The sequence below is a fragment of the Amphiura filiformis genome, unplaced genomic scaffold (assembly GCF_039555335.1).
Source record: "Amphiura filiformis unplaced genomic scaffold, Afil_fr2py scaffold_44, whole genome shotgun sequence".
Lineage (NCBI taxonomy): Eukaryota > Metazoa > Echinodermata > Ophiuroidea > Amphilepidida > Amphiuridae > Amphiura > Amphiura filiformis.
The window spans coordinates 610,384-634,560 of record NW_027305508.1 but is presented as its reverse complement, the minus strand read 5'-3'; the positions used below and the strand labels follow the sequence as shown (position 1 = coordinate 634,560).

The window sequence follows — 24,177 nt, the reverse complement described above, 5'->3', positions numbered from 1 at the left end:
TTACTGCTTTACTAAGACATTCCTGAAGAACATATCATGCCATCTGCCATTGGGGTTGAAGAGGAACATCTTTGGCATGTGCCATTCCGACTGCCAAATTTTAAAAATGCATGAGGCTTGTTAGCATGTCACTTAACTTGTTTGAAGCAATGAAAATAATCCAAAATTACCCTTAGCCTGATGGGCCCTTATCACACTTCAAATTTTTCAATATACACACAGCCATAATGCAGTCATGTTAACAGATCAATCAAGAATTTAGCATACTATTTCATAAATAGCTTGCTGGGATATGCAAATAAGCCAAACAATTCCAGCCCAATCGGGTCTTTAGGTCTGAACCTCTATAGGCCCTTCTCAATTTTCACAGGCTTTCGGCCCGAGGGCCAACTGAATTTCAAAAGTTGTCTGAAATATGGTATGGTTATGGAATACACTCAGATTCTGGTAGTATCTCCTACCAAACACTAAGGAGCCCAAGCAGAGTGCAAAAGGTCTGGTTAAAATTGTCGCAGTGTAGATCATACTTTAGACCTGTAGGCATTTTCATTAAACTTGGGCTAATCCGGTTGAAATCCATACACCGCTACGGAAGACATGACCTGACCTTAAATCTCCCAGAGAGAGGACGTAGATTTCAAATGGAGTCACCTTTTCAGTTTACCACATTTGGAATTCACACTCCCTGTGTGAAAGATTAAGGTTATGTCTTTCATGGGGCTGTGCAGATTTCAAATGGAATACCTCAATTTACAGTGCCTCTCACAAAATATAAACTAGAGAAAGTTTATATTGTAAACTGTCCTAAATTTCTTGAGTAAATAAAGCCTAGATGTCTAATAGCTGTACATGTTACCTGGGTGAAACGCATACGATTCCTCAAGTAAATTGGTTTCTGTGTCTTTGATGTATCCACCAGCTGAAACGTTGACTCGTCTTGCTCATGGTAATAGGTGTACTGCTGACCTGAGCCAAACTGGGAATTGTATTTGCCTGGAAAATAAATGAATACAATGGATACTTACAATTTCAGTTTCAGTAAATGGCCAAAAATAAGACGCATCCACTTTTACACCTTATTAAGCTACTTGCGGTTCCGCCATTATTACTATGTGGGGAGAGCCTCGAACTGGCAGCATACATGAAAGGAAGAATTATGTAACCTTACACAGAACGTTATGACTAGTTCAATTCCCATTCATGTATGCTGCCAGTTCGAGGCTCTCCCGCACATAGTGCATAATGGCGGAACTGCAAGTAGCTTAATGGACTCATAACAAACACCCATGAAGAAACCACCACAATGGATGGCACAGCCAGTGTTAAGATAAGACTATGGTATCTCTTTTCAAAACTGATTGTCATTGGGCCAAGTAAAATAAATAACAAGTACATCGTCCAGGCTTTCTCAAAATTTGAAACTGCTTCAACATTGCCTGAATAAAAAAAAGTGTATTTCCCTATTGACTTTCGTACAGGGAAGATCCAAGCAAAATGTCTGAAATCAGACAAATGCCCGTTACATTCTGTTAAATTTATGCTGTAAACTTTTATTCACATTCAATCTTCTTACGCGAATCTTTGTGAGAATCGATCGATTCCAACCAAAATTATACCCAATTTATGTGTTACAAATTATTATCTAAAATTGAAAAACAAACCATTTTGATTCTTGAAAATACACGAGAATCTTTGGGAGAATCGATTCTGGGATTCTCGCCAAAATTCTGACCCTGATTTTGGCAGATCCTGTGTTAAACATATCATCAATAGATAGAGCATACAGTTGGCTTGCACACTACGGTACATGTGTAATTGCTTACCTAGATATCTCTTGTCTTGGTATGTAGCCCCTGTCCAGTCAGAGACCTGTATTTATAAAACAGAAGTACCGGTAAAAATAAATAATGTTGATTGAATCCTAATTTAGGTCTACCCGAATTACAACTTTCTAAACGTCAATCTATGTGTTGATCAATGGGGGTGTCTTTAGGGTGTCCAAAATGGTCAAAAATACCATATTCTTCAAAATCAGGGTGTCCACTTCTTATTCACTCCATTATTTTAAAAAAATCAGAATTTTAGGGTGGTCCAAATAAAAAACAGGGCATCCAAATGACACCTGGACACCCCTCTGGCTAATGTCTTGATGTTGATGTACAATTGACACATACATACGTTTTACGTACACCGTGTGGTTAGCGCTGGCTCAAAACTCGCAGGCAGAGAAGGTATCATACCCTTCCCAGAATCCTTTGCAACATGATAATGCATCACCTCATTGTTTCAAATGACATATGTTGACATAATGAATTAACATACATTGCTAGCTGTTCAATAGGAGCAAAAGTAATTAAAACAATACAAATTTATCCAGTTTTGAAGAAAAAAATTAGTGTAGAACACTACTTTAAAAACAATCTTTTAAAAGTATTTTTGAGACAAAACCTCCCTAGATAAAAAGTATAAAAATGGTAATTTTCACTTGTTTTTGAAAAGTTGTTTTGACCTCAAGTGTTTTTTACTAGACTCGCTTGCCAGTCATATACGTACGCCGTACCTATGTAATTTAGGACTGGCATACGCCATTTTGGATGTCAATGGGAAATACACAGATTACACACACACTTAACGATTTGCGCAGGTCAGAAACTTGAAAAAAATTCTTTAAAATTTCATCAATGTATATATAGAAAAGTGGTACGGTACCAACTTTAAGTGGTACCCTCTCGTTTGGCTTCAATCAGGAAGCATTGAGAGTACATTTGTACCTTCCAGATCCAGATCCAACTTTATTGTGCTTGCTTATTTAAGATTAAAGACTCGGCTGAAACAAAATTAAGGATCGAGATTGCAAAGGGTGCAGAATTCGAATTGGGAATAAAAATATCCGATCTTTGCGATCAAAAACACAAAATTACAACTTTAAACATGTATTGGCAAAAGACATTATTACAAAACTGAAAACAATATAGAATAGAAAATTTGACGCCAACTTCTCAAAATATTGGACAAATATATTAGGTGTAGTACGGTAACTACAAATTTCGAACGTTTCAGGACTTGTTCTCAAGTTGTAGATACTCCCGTAAGGTGCCTCCAGGGTTTTATTTTGGCAAGTTTGCATTAGTATAACTATATCTAGTAAAATACTCACTTTAGAAATCTGGGTCACTGATGTATGTCATCTGTGATTGCTCAACTTATTCTATTCATCAGCTTTAGTCCAAAAAATATTTTAAAAGATGATTTTGAGTGATTTTTATGAGCAGCGAAAAGTCCACTCCACGACTGTGACTGTGTACATGTGAATATGCCTTGGTAAATTCCATGGTCGAGTGTCGTTTTTTCCGAAATTGAATGTCACTCCAGCAACATCGCTATGTAGCCTCCTTCACAGCCGGTTTCTGTTGTTCACAACAAACCGTGAGCCACATGCAGTTTGGGCCCGAGACTAGAGATAGCCCAGATGTCCGACCGACAGAATACACATAATCGTGCATAAGGCTAATGAAAGTTGACTCCCAGTTTCCCGTTACCCGACTCCGGTCAGAAAAAAATGCCGATCAAATATTCATTATTTTCCATTATTTCATTATTTCACATTTTTCAAGTTTTTAAGAAAAAAGGATAGTTTTAATGTCATCTTTCACGTCCGACACGTATTTTAAGCACTTTTACGCCGACCCTGACCGGCCCGAATAGTCTTTGCAAACGCTGGGTTAAACTACGTGGTAAAATGGCGATATCGTAGGGCGCATTTACTAGAGACTAGGAATTCCCTGCATCTAAGTTTCTCCTACCACTAAATGGATAGACCGAACACAAAGAGAGGCAGCCAAGTTCGCGGGAACCAGCGTATGAACAAATATGAAAGCATTTCTACCGTGCACTATGTAGCACGCTATATATAGACAACATCAAAATAAATAAAATAAACAAAATTTGAAGTCAAATTTATTCTGCTTTTCTTACAAATATTTATGTATTTAATAAAATAAACTTATAAATAAAATGATTTATTTGTCAATTTCTTGCATGGTTGTTTTATTATTAACACGTGCACCCTGTGATGATTTTTACCAGCAACCTCCAGTTTGTGCAAGTAGACAAACTAATTTCCGTATAAATATTGCTTCCAAAGATGTGCTAGTGGAGAGTAAGTTTGGTTTGTAAAAAGTAGTGTGCAATAGAACACACAGACACCGTGTATTTATATGGAAAAGTGGTTCTCCAAAGACTATCATGGACTTCTGGTGCTTTCATATGTTGCACAACCTATAGGTTAATTTGAAGATTCCAAAGAAGATGTGCTTAATTAAAATTTGTTTTGAAGTGAAGCATGGTCATTACTAACTATACTTTATTATTTTATTTGGGCCTCAAAACATAGCATTCCGTAATTAACTTTGCACCGATAACTAAAGTTTGAAAATAATGAATAATGAATAATGAAACAGTCACCTACCCAGTCATGAAAAACTATGTAACAGGAAACTGGGGATCAACTTTCATTAGCCTAACTCGCGAACACAAAATCGGAATCAACTGAAATTTTGGGAATAGGTTTTTTTCGTGGATATCTAATGAAAAATGACATAAATAGAGGATGCTAGGATCACGAAATACTCCTTTAAGTCCCTATAATAGCGAGGGTGGATCGCCCATATGCATATGTATATCCAGTCCCGGTATCCAGTGCGTCGAGTGCAGAGAGCTCTCCAGCCATGCCAGCCAGTTTCGTCCATCTGGTAAGCTTTACGCTTCTGTGCACTGTGTGTGCGGAATGAATGGTGGCTGGGAAAAATACACTCACCTTTCCGAGTCGATCGCCTTTAGAAAAGGGTTGATATGGAATATCTTTGAATTGATCTGGAACTGCACAAGGTCCCCAGCCTTCTGGGTTGTCTTGGATGTCCGGCGGATTAAAATGAGCCGTCATTTTCAGTGTTATTTTTTGGCAGATTTCGACATACACGTGTGGGTTCTACCGCCACTGATGAAGCACCAATAATAGCCTCATCTCAAAATACATCGTTCAATTATTACCGTGTTGTTTCTATTGAAATATTTGTTGCGCTTTCTTACAATGAGGCTATGGCGAAACCTAGTAGTCTCGTATATAGCATTTTATACGAACCAGAATGCTCAGAGGGGCAGTGCTACATATTAAAGCGTTACATTATTTCCGTGGTGGGGGTCAAAAAAAGATACCGTAAAATGGGGTAACTTGAACTAACTTCGGTCAGCGGGGTAACTTTGGTCGATCAAATATATATTTTTTAAATGGTCATATTTTCGTACAGCAATATTGTTTTTAGTCATATTTGGTGTCAATTTGTTAAGAAATATATTTGGAAGAAATAGGCCTAATAGTCGCTAAGTTCCTTAACATTTCGTGATTTTGACCAAAATGAGCATTTTTTACATTTTTTCAGAAAAATAAAATCGATATTTGTGAGCAAGGATGTGTGCTTGATTAATTTTGCAAGGGGTCAAATGTCACAAAAAACAACAACTTGCCCATATACAGCGAAGATCAATTTTTTTGATTTTTTTTTCTTCATGGAATGTAATTTACTCTGACCAAAGTTGCCCCAAATTCGGGGTTATAACTTTGGTCAGGCTATTTTGAACCACCGGTTTGAACCCCTAGGCTAGGGCACCCTTACGAAATTATTAAATAATCTTTTTCAACTTCATGGTGTAGAAGGGAACCCTAATGTCATAAAAAAGAAATATAATTGGTTTTGTTTGGAAGCAGTGCTTTAAAAACTCTGAAAGTGTCCAAAGGTACCCCATTTTACGGTACACACAGAACGCTGGTGAATCAATGGCTATTCTAATCTTGTGGGTTGATTCAGTAAAACGATCGAATTTAGTAGCTTTTAGTGTTGAAATGAGCAAAATTTTGAGTTACACCTCAAGTTTTCTCGGCCAAATGAGCTCAAATGAAAGCAACAATTTTCATTTTTTTTAGTAAATGTCTGCATTGTAGGCCTATATTTTTTTTTCGAAACCCTGGTGTTAGCCTAAACTTTGTATGAAATGTATTGATTTTCGATTTTACAGGCTTCAACTTTCCCCATGAGCTTTTTTGGGGGTCAACGTTTTTGCTTTACAATGTAAAATTAATTTTCTCGGCCAAATGAAAAGCAACAAGATTCATTTTTTCAGGAAATGTCAAGAAAAAACTATGTTTGGTAGGCCTACTGTATATTTTTTTCAAACCCTGGTGTTGATGAAATTTAGGCTTCTATAGTTCTAGTGTATTGATTCTCGATTTTTACAGGCTTTAACTTTCCATGAGCTTTTGGGGGGTCAACGTTTTTGCTTTTCAAAGTAACATTCGCTGATGAAAGATATTTCTCAATCTACACTTTCTAAAGCACATCATGGGCTATACCGTATATCATTCATAGTTTTGTCAGAATTTCGGTTTGATTGCACCATTTTTCATGCAATAATATTCCGACTACCCCAATTTTTAGTGTTTTTATTTTAGTGTTAAATTGATCAAAATTTTGAGTTAGGCCTACACCTTTTCACTGTAAAATGTCATGCAGGCAAAAACTATGTTTGGTACTGTATATTTTTTCAAACCCAAGGGGAAAGGAGAAGGTATGTACTTCTCATCAAACATAGTTATACTAATTTCACTGAACTATCAGAGCGGCAATGAAGAGTTCCAACATATTGTCAGGGTGTGCCAACTATTAATTTCGTTGATTGTCTGAGGCGAAAAAATTGTTGTTAAAAAATAAAAGGATTGTGTACTTGTACCGTTTTTGTCTGTCTATGCACTCTCACTCTGCCTTTGAATTTTGACCCTATATTAGACACTATCTAGAATATCGAAAGTGTCGTGAATTTTTTATAACCTCTTAAATGTGTTATAGTTCCATAAAAAGAAGCATATAAAGTTGGTTTGTTATTATCTAAAATCCAAAATAGGTCTAACTACAAACTTTTACTCGCTTCGCACGCACGGGCCCATCAAATATCTAAATTCAGCTTTATTTTGTGTTATCATAGCTTGGAACACAATCAATTAAAATCATTAAACTGATAATGATATATATTAAACTAGCGTAAGACCAACGCTGCCTGGAATTCCTAGCATTAAACTAGCGTAGACTTACCACTGTCTGGTATGCCTAGCATTAAATTAGCGTAGACTTACCAGTGACTGGAATGCCTTGCATTAAACCAGCGTAGACTAACAAGTGCCTGGAATGCCTAGCATTAAACTGGCGTTTACTTTCTAACGCATGGCATGCCTAGCATTAAACAGGCGTAGACTTACTAGGGCATGGAATGCCTAGCATTAAACTGGCGTAGACTTACTAGCGCATGGAATGCCTAGCATTAAACTGGCGTAGACTTACTAGCGCATGGAATGCTAGTATTAAACTGGCGTAGACTTACTGTACTAGCGCATGGAATGCCTAGCATTAAACTGGCGTAGACTTACTAGCGCATGGAATGCCTAGCATTAAACAGGCGTAGACTTACTAGCGAATGGAATGCCTTGCATTAAACTAACGTAGTTTTCCCACTGCATGTTTCCAGAATTAAACTTAATAAGATTTTGCAACTCACTTTGTTACGTTGCGTTCGAAACCATCGGATCAGGATCGATTATCTGATTGATGATGTTGTGACGTCAGAAGAAGAAAGAAGACAGCTAGTAATACCCAGTATTTACTTTGGGCCTACTTACTTGGTATGCTTAGTATAGTTTAGTCCTCTTCGCCGATGGGCAGGACTCTCAGAAGTTTCTTAAAGGATGCCACGGTTGGTGTAGAGACAAGATTATCTGGCAAATTGTTCCAATTCTTAACCACTCTGTTTGCAAAGAAGTGGCCTGCCAACTTAGTTCTTATGCTCCTGACAAAGAGTATTTTTGAAATGACCTCTTAATTCTAAGTGGGTGAGGGTAGACTTCAAGCTGCCACCATTTCCCCCTAAATCGGAGCAAGTTGAAAAATTCGCTGTTTTGACCCAATAATGCGATTTTTGTAGATTAACTCTGTAACGGTAAGTCTTACATAGCACAAACAAATACATTTTTAAATTCTTGTGATCAGACAAATAATTTGCTGTATATGTTACTAAGATATTGCGGGTCTTTTAATGAGATATTTGAAACAGGGTCATTGGGTGATAAGGGCTCAGAAGGCAAAATTGGGGGTCTTTCTGTGAGGCTGTTATAAGATGATCGGGTCATAACGTTGTTAAATATAAAAATTGAAAATGTTTGAATTTCATTTCATTTCATTTTATTTAGCACTCAATATACATCAAAATTGCAAACAAAAAGAAAATACAATAGATTGCACATTATGGATAAAATACTTTAAAATCTACTGTACATGTATGTAATTCAGGTACCAGAATAAACTATTGCACGAGGTGACAATGGAATAAATACCAATGAGTACCAAGGATAGCCCAAAAAGCCTTCCGAAGAAAGCTTAATTCCATTGGGGTCCTTGTAAGGCAAAAAACAATAAAGCAGCAGCAGCAATGATTAAGGCAGGAGGACGAGCAAAACATAACAAAGACGAAAAACAAACGAGCAAAAAAAGGGCCTAATAATTTTCGTGATGCATAATATCACGCTCAGCTAGCCAAGCCTGTTCGGAAAGGTGCTTCTTGACAGCACGTTTGAATTGCGGCAAATTCCCAATTTCTTTGATTGATTTGGGTAACAAATTCCAATGATGGAAAAGTTTGAAAAGTTTGAAAAATCCAAGAGATAAACATTTGGTGAGAGATTATCAGAATTTGTTTTATTTGGAGTTACTAAGGACGTTTCTCTTCATAGTATTTGCATTAACTTTTTATTTCTCTTTCTTAAATTTTATATTCATAGATGCAAGGTGGCTCCTTCTCTTCAGAATTTCCGCAATTTTGTTAAGCTTAAATTCAACATTGAGTACAAAATTGCTGAGAAAAATGGCAATCTTGGCAAGCACTTTAAAAAGTTTTCTTTCGACATTGATAAAATTTGATTGCCTTTTTTTCAAGTAACTTTTATATTATGTATATATCATGGTTAGATTGTTTAAGTGTGTGAGTATAATTTGAATCGTTTTTTCTTGTTTGTCTTCTGTCTTTTTGTATGTTTTGTCTATGAGTGAGAGTGATCGTTGTCTTCGTCCATAGTCTTTGTCTCGTCTGTCTCTCTTTGTACCTGTTGCTCAAAAAGAATTTTTTGATTATATGTAATTGTTCATGATAGTTGGGAACTGATGGCTCATTATTTATGTCTTTTCTCCCTCCATCAGTTCCAAGCACAAGGAAAAAAAGAAAAGAAAAAAAGAATATGTTCAGAATTCTTCAAAAGAGAGGTCGTTTAAAATAAACAAGGAGACCACCTCATGTATCTTCCACCTGTTTTGCGGTTAGTGTTTGGAAGCTCATATAAGAATTACTTGATGTTCCTCTTGCCAAGTTATAATTTGATAACTCGGTACCAATTTCTGCAGACTTAGAACACCAAAATGCTTCAGGGTCAATGGTTCTTATTTTGCGATTGTAAAATGAAAGAGTAAAAATGGACCAAAATATCGCTGAAGGGTGGGGAATACAATAGGATTATATCTGGTCTGGTTGATCGCCACGTAATGGGCTATTCCATTTCAAATCCACACTCCCCCTGTGGAAGAGTTTGGAAATATTTTTCACAGAGGGAGTATGAATTTCAAATGGAATAAACACATTAAGGCAGTTCCATTTGAAGTTCATACACCATCTGAGAAAGATTCAACCTGAATTACAATTCAACCGGAGTTACAAATGGAGCTGCTAATGTGTCCATTCCATTTGATATTCATACTCCCCTGTGGAAGATATTTCCAAAATCTTCCACAGGGGTAGTGTGGATTTTAAATGGAATATAGCCCAATGCTACGTACGTTTCACGTACGTATGGAATTTACCAGAAAACCTTAAGGGTATACGATATATCGTTGGTCGAAGCAGCAGAAAAAAACAAGTTCACAGCATCATTGCATTGCTCAATTCATAGCGAGCGTGTAGAAGAATTCAAATATCGCAGATATACTTTTGTAGGTCCTGTGTGGTTCTTGAGTTATGTTGTAAAGAGGGCTGAAACAACAACACTTTTGTAAAACGTACATAACACATTAACAACAATAAATTAAGCAAGTTTTCAAAGTGTTATTTTTCAATAATATATTGATTCAGATAATGAAAATCGATTTTTGTTTTGGCTGCTTCGACCAACAATACCTCCTCTACCCTTAAATGCTTTCAACAACTCTGGCATTGGTGAGTGTCCACTTACGTTAGTCCTAAGTGTTAGTGGATAGCGTGATTACTCGATTGCTGCGAAATTGATTTATGAAATCGACCTTGAAAATTAAACAAGAGAGAGAAAGTTGGCAGGCGTAATCTCTTCACTAAAAATGAATACCTGCAGAAAATAGGCATTTGGACAATTATTATGATATTAATAGTATTTTGTTAATATAAAAATATGACTAGTTTTAACGGTTGATTGCCAAATGAATTGCATTCAGCAATATAATATTGCAACCCATTAGCTTTTAAATCACAAAATCTTTTCTTAAACGTTTTGCGCTCTCGCCCTCTCATGCTCAGGACTGGAAAAAAAGCTTTAGTCTAGTAGCTTCTAGTGTTTCTGTCAATTTCATATAATACGTATGCATTTAATTGACTTACGTGCCAATCCAACGAGATAAATCTTTTCTTGTCTTTTACGTGGAATTTCTACCGTGCAAAGTTGCGCCGGAATATTTGCTTTGAGACCTGTTCAACTGTGACGAATTTGACTGATTATCTATTTAATTACCTATAACATTTATCACCAATACTAGTACTGTGAGTACGAACTCTTGGCATCTTCTGTGAAATTCTCGCAAATCAACATTTTAAAGGTAGGATTGAATGTTCAAGTTACCTGAAAGTGGCGGCGGAAGCAATAAAAATTAGGAGGGACGACCATATTTCGTGCCGGTTTTCACTGGGTTGCGCGCAAAACATTTTCAATTTTAGAATGTTAGCCCCAAATGAAGGTGTATTTCGGTATTCTATGGACCATTGGGCGCGGCGCGAAGCGGGCAAAGGTTTGCAATTTACCCTATTTTGGCCTAAGATACACAGGGCAATTCGCGTTATTGTTTTTTTCTATTATGATTTTTAGAGAGGGACGTTCCCTATGGAGAAATTTAAAGGGGACGTGTCAACGTCCTTCCCCTCGCATCCGCCGCATATTCATTAATAACATATCTCTTTCTTAATAAGAAAGGGAGTGATAAATCTTATGTTGTGTTTCACGTTTTCCAAAGTTGCGAATATTATGCATTGAAGCCTGTAAATCTGTAACGTCTTTTACTGATTATCTATTTCATAGCCATGGAAACCAATACCCCATTATGTATGGTCCGAGTCCAGTACCTAATTAAATATAATACCCGCGTGCATAACAATAGATATCGCATGATAGGGCTTGACTCCTTGTATTCTGAGTGTTATGTCATCATGCACAAGGTTTTGAATTAAATCAAATACTGGAACTTGCATTTTTTGCAACTTGCTACGTTGCGTCTGAAACCATCAGACTTCATCAGGCAACTGACCCGCTGGGCTGGTCATGTGACACTTTGAGACGGCTAGGGATCGTCTTGATGGCCCGGTCTGATGCGTGAGATAAGTTGTATCTCAGTCCCCCTTTCTTGTACGGCTACTCTACCCTCTCCCAGATGGCTTCCCAGAATCACTGCGTCCTTGGTGTCAATATTATGACCAGTGTCTTTAAGGTGAAGGTACACGGCGGAGTTCTGGGCCTCGTTTGTACTGGGCCTCCTATGTTGATTGAGTCTAGCTTTCAAGGCTTGTTTTGTTTCGCCAACATAGGCAGCAGAACAATCAGCGTCACCGCACACTAATTCATACACTAAGTTTGAGAGTTTTTCTTTTGATTGTTTGTCCTTTACTTGAACGAGCTTGCCACGAAGGGTGTTATTTGGCTTAAATGACGAGGAAATCCCAAAAGCTTTGAGGTGTTTCTTTACACGTTCTGACAGTCCAGCTATATATTATGGGATTGTGACGCGAGCTTTGTTGGGTTGACCACCACCATCAGACTGTTTTTGGTCTTTTCTGCTCTTGTTGGCCTTCAGAAAAGCCCAGTTCGGATAACCGCAGTTCTTCAGCGATTCTTTGATGTCACCTTTCTCCTCTGGGATAAGTACGTTCTCGCTTTTATGATGGTATCAGCTCTGTATTGTAAAGTTCTTATTACTCCCAAATTGTGTATCAATGGGTGATGTGATCCAAATTGTAAGTAATGATCAGTGTGCGTGGGTTTTCTGTAAACATTTGAAGTTAGCGAACCATCGTTCTTCACACTGATCAGGCAGTCTAAGAAAGCTAACGTGTCGTCTTTACAACTTTCCTGTGTAAATTAGATGTTGTCGTCTAGCTTATTGATGTGTTGAAAGAAACCTTCTAATTCGGTGCGCTCAATGATCACGAAGGTATCATCGACAAAACGTAACCAGAGTCTGGGCTTAAACACCCGGGTATGATTGCAAGGCTTGCTGCTCGAAACTGTCCATACACAGGTTAACAACTATCGGGCTAACTGGGGATCCCATCGGAACTCCATGTTGTTGTTTGTAAAATTTACCTGGGCCATCAAGACGATCCCTAGCCGTCTCAAAGTGTCACATGACCAGCCCAGCGGGTCAGTTGCCTATGTAAGTTCCAGTATTTGATTTAATTCAAAACCTTGTGATTTTAACGACTGGATGACTGAGAATATTCACTATTATGTCATCATGCAGTTATTGTTTCCTACGTGTATGCACACCATACAGGGGCACTCACAATAGGCAATTGACCCCTACTGGTAGCGCTGTGTTGTAGATATAGGAGATGAACTAGTTAGCGTCATATATCAAAAAGTATAAAAGCTATGATTTTAGTGCTTGCTCTGTTTCAATTACTTATTCTTTTCAACCCTGTACAAGCTTTAATAACAGGGGACCATACATTTGTATGAGAAAGAAATCCTACCATCTATATCCAAACTCCCGTGTTATTCAATGCACATTTTGCTTCACCGGTCGCCCTGGCTTGGTCGCATTTGGAAGAGGGTGTCACAAAACCGTAATAGATACAAATTTAGTACTTTCTGTCAATCAAGTATGGTTTATTCTCTGCATGTCAATCTTTAAATCATTAGCATAGTCCTTATAATAACGGGGGACCGCCTTGATGAGTAAATGGCAGCAAACCATTGAAAAATACCCCAAAACTCGGTCAATGGAGCTCCGCCCGTACATGTCAATAGCGTCATTATCGATTGGATTAGTCGACCGTAGGGGACAATTCAATCGCTCATTTGGAATAATATTATCACGTGGTAATAAATTTGCATTGGACAATCGATTAATATAATGGTTTAGTACTGCATATCTCGCTTTAATCTTCACTAAGCGGTTTTATGGCTGGAAAGTCACGGTGGACATAACTGCACTATGTTTTGCTTGTTTTATTTACAGATAGCTGATCTCACAGAGACATTGGGTAAGCTTGAACCGATACAAGTTGAACAACAGACAGAGATGGATTGGTCCTTTACTCACGTTCTTTGCTGTTTATTCTTTCTGTCCTTTCCATCAGGTACTTATACATGTGGTGCTGGTGTAAGTGTCACTTATTCTTCATTTTGGGATAAAAGTCTATTTGATTCATCATTTGTTTCATTTGATATAGAGGGTGATGGTTTAAACCCTAATCAAAATTCATGTTCAAAGAAGATAATTATACCGAATAATAAAATAAAGACATTTCTCGCCAATACCGAATCAGAATGTAGCATAACGATTTACTCATTAACTCGTTCTTGGTTTACATTCAATGTACAGAACGTGAAGGCAAATTATAACTACTCCATGTTTTTTGTTGAAAAGATCGACGAGGATAGTGAAAACTCAGCAACAAGTGAAAATGATTTCATTTCTTTTCCGTTTAGCACATGCACAACCACTCTTGTAGGGAAATCCTTAGTGTTTCATTTTGCACTGATGTATATCGATTTTACCATTCATGCTAGTGATGCAATTGATGTTGAACAACTCAATAATTGCAGTCTAATTGAATATCAACAAGTCGAACGGTTTCACCCACAACAGAGTTTACTTCAGTATTTAACCCTAGAGAACCAAAATACAGATGCAACCATAAGAATATTAACATACGAGTATGAAATCGAATGTCCAGATGAGTGCATTTGTTCACTTGGTCACAAAGTCTGGCTAACAGATTGTCTGGAAGAAAATCAAATAAGAGTGTTACTAATTTGTGATCCAAACATCGCGGGTCTTTCATTTTCCAATCGCAAAATAAGAACCATCGAGCCAGAAGCATTTTGGTGTTTTAAGTCTTTGCAGAAATTGCTACTGAGTGGCAATGAAATTAATATTTTACCACGATTTGTTTTCAGTGGTCTGAATAAATTAAGGTACTTAGATTTAGGCAACAACAAACTGACCACATTACCTAACCATATATTTGATACCCAGGTTAAACTAAATTATTTGATAATGAATAACAATAACATATCATCATTACCCAACGGAATTTTTAACTTAACTATGAATATTAGATTATTGATTCTGAGTCACAACAGTCTTGATACCTTACTGCCTGGTACGTTTAGTTTCTTAACAAAATTAACAGATCTTCATCTTGATTCAAACAAGATTGTCACTTTGCCGAATGATATATTTGACAGTGCGGACAGATTAGAATATCTTAACTTGTTTGGAAATTATTTGACGCAGATGCCGATATTAAACAGTTTGGCTGATCTACCATCATCGCTTCACAGTAGCATTCTTAATTTAGAGTATATACAATTGGGTAACAACCTGATAGATTTCTTACAAGACGATGTATTTGCAGGACTACAAACTCTGATACACCTTGATTTGTCGCATAATAGATTTTTATTACTGCCAGTTGAATTTTTTAATTCTACTAATTCGCTACAATATCTGAATATGGGCCACAATAACTTAGTTGCCTTACCATCACGTGTTTTAGAAATATCCCACAACTGTGGGAACTATATTTAAATTCAAATAATATAACAGACTTACCAGCTGATATTTTTGACCGTCTTGAAAGTTTACATTACCTGGACCTGGATGACAATAAATTAACAACATTACCAGATTTCAATGCACTTTCAGAATTAGAAATGTTTACAGCATCTGGAAATATCATAGTTTCAATAAGCAGCGAAGTTTTTAACTCGGCGGCAGAAACTCTTAAAAATATGGTTCTTCAGAAAAACGCTCTAGTCAGTATACCTCCGTATGTTTTTAGTCAACTCACAGAGCTAATACAACTTATGTTAGCTTACAATCATATCACAATGCTGTCCGCTAATATTTTCGATAGCCTCGTAAATTTACATCTTCTAGACTTGGGTTACAATTTTTTGGTTGAATTACCAGAATTTATCTTCTCTTCAAACTCACTGATATTCTATTTTAGAATAACGGGCAATAATTTGATAAAATATCCAAATATTTCAGCTTTAACAAACCTTGAATATTTCTACGCCAATGAAAATAGATTTACTTCCTTTGAAAACGATTCCTTAGTATCGTCCAAACTGAAAGTGGTACATATCTCGAGTAATTTGTTACCTGTTTTACCAGCTAATCTTTTTCACCAGAAATACGATCTACTGCGCCTTCATTTGGAAAATAACAAACTTTCAACGCTACATGTCGATGCATTTCGTGATCTTATAGCGTTATACCAATTAACCATGCATAACAATATGTTAACTGAATTACCACTTGGAATATTTGATACTTTGTCAAATCTAATAGAGCTTGATCTCGCTTTCAATCAATTGGTGGTATTACAAAATACAAGTTTTGAAACTTTGACACGTTTAGAAGTTTTACTTCTTCATGATAACAAGTTACAAGTATTACCACAAGATATATTTGTATCCAATACAGAATTGAGAATTCTTACTTTATCGGACAATAAACTTTCCTTACTGCCTGATGGAATTGTCGATACACTTGTTAAATTAGAATATTTGGAAATAGAACATAATGTCTTGAAAGAGTTTCAAGATGGGTTCTCGACTCCGTCGAAAGTTTAGAGCTTTTATCGATATCATTCAACAATATTTCATACCTTTATGAAAACATGTATAACCGGACAAGAAAATTACGTATTCTGCAATTTTGTTGCAATACCCTAAGTAGTTTACCAATGGAAATCTTTACACCATTAGCTTCTTTAGAATCTTTGTCATTGGCAAACAATGCTTTAATGCACATACCGCTTCTGTATTCTTGCATTAATCTGGTACAGTTGGAACTTGATAATAACAATGTACTTGAATCAACTTTTGACAGTTTTGGAAGTTTTGAAGTCTTAAGGATGTTGACTCTACAAAGTAATGACATCCAGTTACTTCCCAGTGGTGCATTTCATGGATTTGTTAATCTCAAACTTCTTGATCTAAATTCAAATAACATTTCTAGCATTGAGGTAGGTGTTTTTAGGCAATTAAGTAGTCTTTCTATTCTTAACATTTCCGATAATTATATATCGGATCTTGCTTATGGCACCTTTGATGGATTGGATAGTCTTATTTCATTGGAATTACAACATAACCAGCTCACCAAGTTTGTTGCCAGCACACTTTTAGATTACATTCCTTATTTAAATTTCTTAAATATGTCACAAAATTTCATTGAAGATGTAAGTTCTAATGGGACTAAGACATTGTTACACAACCTCACATGTGATTTAAGGGCAATCCACTCAAGGCTTTAACGAGTAAGTCGTTTTCTGGTTTCAATAACATCGCGTTTTTAGTTGATGAATACGCACCGTGTTGTTTTATGAATTTGAATCTCTCGTGTGCTCCGGGAGCTGCCCGGCCTTCATACATGACATGTAAACGAATGCTACCTAATATAATGTTAAGAATGACGATGTGGATCGTTGGTTTATTTGCAGTACTATTTAATATTTGTGTTATCGGACAAAGACTTATAACAAAAGTAGGCGACAGGGTTCAAAGAAAGGTTCAAAATACCCTGATATTAAACCTTGCCATATCGGATCTTGTAATGGGTATTGACATGGTTATGTTAACCTCTGTAGATATGTATTATTCCGACTACTTTCCAAGTTTTTCAGTCACGTGGATTAACGGATCTCTTTGCAAGGTAGCTGCTGTTTTATCTACACTCTCAAGTGAAGCGTCGGTACTTTTGGTTTTACTCATAGGAGTCGATAGATATCTTGGAGTCAGATACCCATTAGGTATTCACAGTGGTTTAGGTATTTCCAGAATGAAGGGTTGTGTATGTATGTGTTGGTTGATTTCGTTGATAATTTCTGTTGGTTCGGTTGTAATGGAAATATACATTCCTGGAGGTTACGACATTTCTGAAGTTTGTGTCGGATTGCCTATAGTGAAAAGAGTACGCACCGTGGAAAATGTTGCATCCACATCAACTATAAAGCATGTGTTCAAGCTTCATTATGTGGCGAATAACTATTACAGCATAAGTTATAGGCAAACTATAGATGACGAATGGGTCCTAGTGAGTAGTTCTTTTACTGCAAACATCATTTACAAAGTTTCTGAGATTTCAGGATATGACTTGGCTAGTTACTTATCAATTGTCGTGTTCATTGGATTAAATCTGGTATGCTTTGTGGCAATAGTTATATTTTATATCCGGATATTTCAAATTGCACGTAATTCTTCAGCTAATGTCCAAAGCTCAGCACAAAATCACGAGATGCGTATGGCTGTTAAAATGTCTGCTGTTGTTCTGACGGATTTCGTCTGTTGGGTGCCTTTAGCTTTCGTTTGTTTGCTGGTGCAGTGTGGTGCCTTTACGGTCGGACCAGAAATGTATGCTTGGACAGTAGGTCTTATTCTACCTATTAATTCGGCTCTGAATCCATTTCTTTATACTTTAGCAACAATAATATCCGACCGGTTTTGTTAAAATTTGTATCGGGATAAAAGGACTTTTAGGTCATTGAATCATGTTAAATGGCTGTACACTTCACCTTTAATTGATCATAATAGTTATTCGGAGCCAATCTGAGAAAATAACCTCCTCCTCCTCCTCCCCTCCTCCTCCTCCTCCTCCTCCTCCTCCTCTTCTTCTTCTTCTTCTTCTTCTTCTTTTTCTTTTTCTTCTTCTTCTTCTTCTGCCAGTTGTAGTGAAGGCTTCTTGAAAAGAAGATTACTCACTGCAGAGTGGTGAGTGCGTAGACATATGACGCAGACAAGAGATCACAGGTGCAAAAATATGTACAGTGAAGTGCTGATTAAAAATTTGATGCTGTCTGCTGTCTAGATGGAGCCGTCCCTCAATGCCATCTTGAAGGCATTGAGTGTTGGGAAGGCTGCTGGATCCTTCTTTAAGGAATTCCAATCCCTACTTGTGCGTGCGAAGAAGGAAGATAGGTACTCTTGCGAGCTGCAATAGATGCGGGAGTTATGACCTCTGGTGCTGGATGTTGCTTCAGTGATGTGATCTTTCCAACTGATGTCAACCAGATCAGAGTGAATCCTGTAGAGCATAGTTAGCCGGCTTTGGCGACGTCTACTTTGTAGAGATGGCCACTGGAGCTCACTCAGCAGGGGGTAACACTTGATCTGCGGTCGTAGGTGTTGGACGTATCTGGCACTGTTTCGCTGGACTTGTTCCACTTTCTTGATGTTTCTTTGAGTGTGAGGGTCCCATATTGCAGCTGCATACTCAGCAGTAGGTCTTACATAGGTCGTGTACGTAGCCTCCTTAATCCTGCGACTGCTGTGGTAAAAGTTGCGCTGGAGGCAAGCACGGGTGGCATTTGCTTTTTGGTGGTGATGTCTACATGGTCGTTGAAACTCAGCTTGTTGTCTATGTTGAGACCAAGATATTTGGCAGATGACACTTCTTCAAGAGTGATACCATGAATACTGTAGGAGAAGGTGATTGGTTTCCGCTTCTTGGTAACACGCACCACATGGCATTTGGCTGGATGACATTGCATAAGCCATGTGTGTTCCCCGGGTGTGTTCCCACTTCTGCAAAGCATTGAGATCTTCTTGCAGAAAGGAAGCATCATGATGGGACGATATCCTCTTGTACAGTGCAGTATCATCAGCAAACAGGCGGGTTGTTGAGCTCTTTAGGCAGTCCGGTAGATCGTTGATGAATGCCAAGAAGAGCAACGGTCCCAGAACGCTGCCTTGTGGTACGCCTGAAGACACATTGGCTTGAGTGCTGATTTGGTCATCAACCAGGACTTGCTGTGTACGGTGGCTGAGGAAGTCCGTAAACCATTGAAAAGTAGGTCCACGTATGCCGTGCTAATGTCATTAGGCAGTATTACTCTTGGTTACACTGCAGTCGCACTGCGATCATGAAATGTCTATACTATCACGACTAACAACAAAGTTGTATAATTACCGTATGATACTACCAAGACGACCATTGCAGGATTTTATCTATAGGAAGCTACCGCGACAAACGTCAACATTTTGCTATAGATGCTAACATAGACTGATATAGCATATTGTGCGACATGAAAGCTCAATTCAACATGAAATTACTATATGTATGGCATGCCTAGGCAGATTAACCAAACAACTCCAGATATACCTGCCCGTGCGGAGACTTGAACCCCAGACTTCGCTAGTGCTGCGAACGCTCTAACCACTGAGCTACTGCTAACACACTCCTGGCGTGGTTTTCGCCTCCCTACGGGTTTTCGCCTTTGGCGTGGTTTTCGCCTCCCTACGGGTTTTCGCCTCCCAAGGTGGACACAGTTTAGGATTATGCAAACTATGGACATTCCTGCCTGTGCTTGTACTTGAACCACAGACATTTCCCTTGTGCGGAGAACGCTCTAACCACTGAGCTACAGAGACTGTCTCTGACAGTCTGTGTAGCTCAGTGGTTTCAAATAAAAAATTACATCCAAACGGCTGTTTTTCAGCATATGACATGCAAATTCCCAAATGGATGCTCCATTCCTTTTCGAAAGGAATTTTTTTGTACTTTGTAACTGGACATTACAGCTGGACATTTTTACTGGACATTGTAATTTCCCTTGAACATTTTTAAGCAAAGCACGTAGCAGCTAACCATTTTTGTTGAAGTCAACTAGTCAAAGAGCGTCATATTTCATTACCAGGATTAGCTTTGACTTTGACTTTGAATTGACATTCACAATCAGCTTAAACACATTACTGTTATCATAGGACCTACCAATAGCACTGTAATTGTACATACATATAAATAATATATTAACGATTATCTGGATATTAATTACATTAACTATCAGTAAGGCGACGAAAACAACCCTGTTCTACTGGCCAGACCGACCCAGAATTTACGATTTGGTGATTTATTTTCTTTGTTTAATTTTGCAAAAATCATCTGAAATCAGAAATCAAGTCGTATTTTTAAGCCAAAATGAATTAATTTTGGCGCCACTGTCCTGTTTTAATTTTGGCTAAACTTTTTTAGAAAATATGTTTGCAAAAATCTTAAGATTTTTGTGAAATTTTAGGATAATTTTATCCTCTAGAAAATAAAATATTAAACCCTACTTAAAAGGTCCGTCCGCCGGTAGAAGATTGTTTTTTCGTCGCCTAATTAGTATGACCTGTGCATTTGGTTTATCTTAAAATGTTCAACATAGGATATGGAATTGATGGACATGACAGTTGGTTGGTTGGATTCGCCATCTTTTCTCTTCTACCAACCTGTTGCCATACCAGGTAAATGCCATATATAACAGTATCAAGGGTTTACAGAACTACAGGGCTCTGGGCCTCAACAGTAGTAATTCTAGACTATGCTATAGTCGATTTTTTATAAATAAAAATATGTTATTAATCATGATGAACGCATTCAGTCGAACTCGAAATTATACTGATGTTTATAACATCAAAATACTAGTTAATGGTTATAGAAAGGTTTATATAATTAGTGACAGTAAAATTATACGTAGGTTATAATTTATTATTGAATGCAACATTATCTTAATGGCATAATTATAATGGCTCACTTCAATACTGAACAATTCTGATTTTAGAATATACTACCATTTTCGCAAAAGCCCGAGTAAAGCTAACAAACAGAGTGAGTACGGTGGCTGAAAAGATCAGATGTTAAAAAAATCTATCAACTGTGCACAAATTGATACAAATCAGAGTTTTATGCTTAAATGTAATAGCCAGAGTATGCACAATGTGAAAGTGAACTACGGAGAAGTCTACTGTAATTCCGTCACTCAACATTGTAAATATTATGCATTTTATCGCATGGCTTATTATGTATTATTCTTCGTATCCTTATCATGTATTATTCTTTATTATGTATTATACTAATTTGTATCATGTAATGAGTGAAAAGATAATACTAAATATCTATCTAAATCTATCCATAATTATATTTACCTTTGATTTGTAAAATAATCTATATACGGTCATGCTAATTAATAAATAATTAACATTTGTTTTTAAGAATTTACATCTGCCTGTTTTCATAGTTTTGACATCGGTATTGGTCCCCACAAGAGTGGGGATGAAGTCGTTATTCTTCTTCACGGGTTATTGTGAGGATTATGATATTTGATATTGAGATTAGCTTTAGGATTGGGATATTGGTTGCAGGTGGTAGCTACTATTGTTAAGATGCTGAAAATGTGCTACCTATGTTGAAAACAAAATATAATCCGACATACAGGTGCTTGAAACTGTTTGAAGTTTATTAAAGATATATCCAGAGTTGTAAGATATACCTTATTGGAGATCTTTAAAACCAAGAAAATTAATTGTTTGGTTATCTTTAAAAAACAATATTTATACATTAGTATACTCCTAATGGACTCTTCTTCATTGGTAAGTTCCAAGATACTTCTGCTTTAAAATTTTAAAATCCTATCTTAAAGTGCAAAGTATTCTGAAAGAGAAAAAGAAATTTTTTGTGAATTTCAAATTTAGGGTACTCTCTCGAATTGATAGATTGAAATATGTCAAGCTTTTAATGGCTGATGATATGAATCAATCTAAATAGATTGAAAAATAGATTGAAATGGAGTTTTGGATTGCCTATTTCTCTTTTAATAGACTTATGTCATCATCCATTCAAGTGCTACTCATAATCTACTGCCATATGCGTTGTATATGGTTGGAATAAGATTTCAAAACTTTTTTGGAGTGACTATTTTAATTTTTTTATAAAAAAAAATAATTCAGTCTACACTCGGTGAAAGAATGAAAAGCAAAGCAAATCAATCTTTTAGACTGAATACATTTTAGTATTCAATCGGCAATGATTTCTCGCAAACTTCAATCCCTAAAAGTTTGAGACTCACTCCTCTTGATTGATTAAAAAGATTGAAAATTCAAATTATTTGAATATTCAGTCGGAGACGATTTGTCCCGAACTGCAGTCAATCAGAGGATTGAAAAATCAATATTTTGATTGAATATTCATTGGGAAAATTCAAGAGAGTAAGTCGTTTGTACAATAAAGACAATTAAATTATTTTCTAGTTTTCAAAATTTAGTTCGCGTGGTGGAGGACACGCAACTGTTTGCGTGGCTAAGAGTACCATCAGGGGTGTTTGTAGATTTCACTTTAGTTTATTCTCTTTATTTTGACTTATTGGTACAAAAGCTTTACTACATGAACAAAAAAGAGAAGTGTGACTGTATATGACCTTGTGTAAAGTTGTGAGAGTTGTATACACATCAGTAATATACCATTTTAACACTTTATACGTGTAAATTGATGTTGTTAATTTATGTCTTGAAAAAATTAATAAAATTAAATCTAAACTGGACTGTATAATTCTACCATTTTCAGATTCCTCGTTCTCACCCTGTCTTTGAAATATGACCCTAAATTCGACGCAATCTTGAATAATGCCAATGGCTTGAATTTGTAGTAACATCTTGAATGCGTTATAGATCCAAAGAGGAAGCTACAAAGGTTGGTTTGGTAGAGTCCAGTGGTAATGGTAAAAATAAATAAAATAAATGTTGGTATTTATACAGCGCCTTTCACATGTGAACATGTACCAAAGCGCTTTACATTACCATAATACTCATATTGGCTATTCTCAAAATGATTTAGGTTTAGTTTAATTTACCTACAACATCTACAAAATACAATATTGTAGTTATAAGATAAAATGTCAAAGGTTAATGCTAGGCATTCCAGGCAGTGGTATGTCTACGTTAGTTTAATACTAGGTATTACAGGCAGTGGATAGTCTACGTTAGTTTAATGCTAGGCATTCCAGGCAGTGGTAAGTCCACGTTAGTTTAATGCTAGGCATTCCAGGTAGTGGTAAGTCTACATTAGGTTATTGCTAGGCATTCCAGGCTGTGGTAATTCTACGTTAGTTTAATGCTAGGCATTCCAGGAAGTGGTAAGTCCACGTTAGTTAACTGCTAGGTATTTCAGGCAGTGGCAAGTCTACATCATTTTAATGCAAGGCATTCCAGGCACTAGTAAGTCTACGTTAGTTTAATGCTGGTATTCTAGACAGTGGTAAGTCTACGTTAGTTTAATGCTAGGCATTCCCGGCAGTGGTAATTCTACGTTAGTTTAATGCTAGGCATTCCAGGCAGTGGTAAGTCCACGTTAGTTAATGTTAGACTTTCCAGGCAGTGGTAAGTCTACTTTAGTTTAATGCTAGGCATTCCAGGCTGTGGTAATTCTACGTTAGTTAAATGCTGGTATTCCAGACAGTGGTAAGTCTACGTTAGTTTAATGCTAGGCATTCCAGGCAGTGGTAAGTCCACGTTAGTTTAATGCTAGGCATTCCAGGCAGTGGTAAGTCTACTTTAGTTTAATGCTAGGCATTCCAGGCTGTGGTAATTCTACGTTAGTTTCATGCTGGTATTCCAGACAGTGGTAAGTCTACGTTAGTTTAATGCTAGGTATTCCAAGCAGTGGTAATTCTACGTTAGTTTAATGCTAGGCATTCCAGGTAGTGGTAAGTCTACTTTAGTTTAATGCTAGGCATTCCAGGCAGTAGTAATTCTTCGTTAGTTTAATGCTAGGCATTCCAGGAAGTGGTAAGTCCACGTTAGTAAACTGC

The 24,177-nt window shown here is 36.9% G+C and overlaps 1 protein-coding gene across 1 annotated transcript in view; it reads right to left on the bottom strand.

Moving 5' to 3' along the window:
* The window catches only part of LOC140144187 (eukaryotic translation initiation factor 3 subunit D-like), a 33,823-nt gene extending 28,822 nt beyond the window's left edge, over positions 1–5,001 (bottom strand). Inside the window, exons 1-3 of the mRNA XM_072166013.1 lie at positions 4,817–5,001; positions 1,824–1,869; positions 857–993 (exon numbers count right to left, since the gene is read on the bottom strand). Coding sequence (XP_072022114.1) covers positions 857–993; positions 1,824–1,869; positions 4,817–4,942 — 309 coding nt within the window. The 5' untranslated portion in view covers positions 4,943–5,001. The remainder of the gene's footprint in view (positions 1–856; positions 994–1,823; positions 1,870–4,816) is intronic.
* Between the last annotated feature and the right edge of the window lie 19,176 nt (positions 5,002–24,177).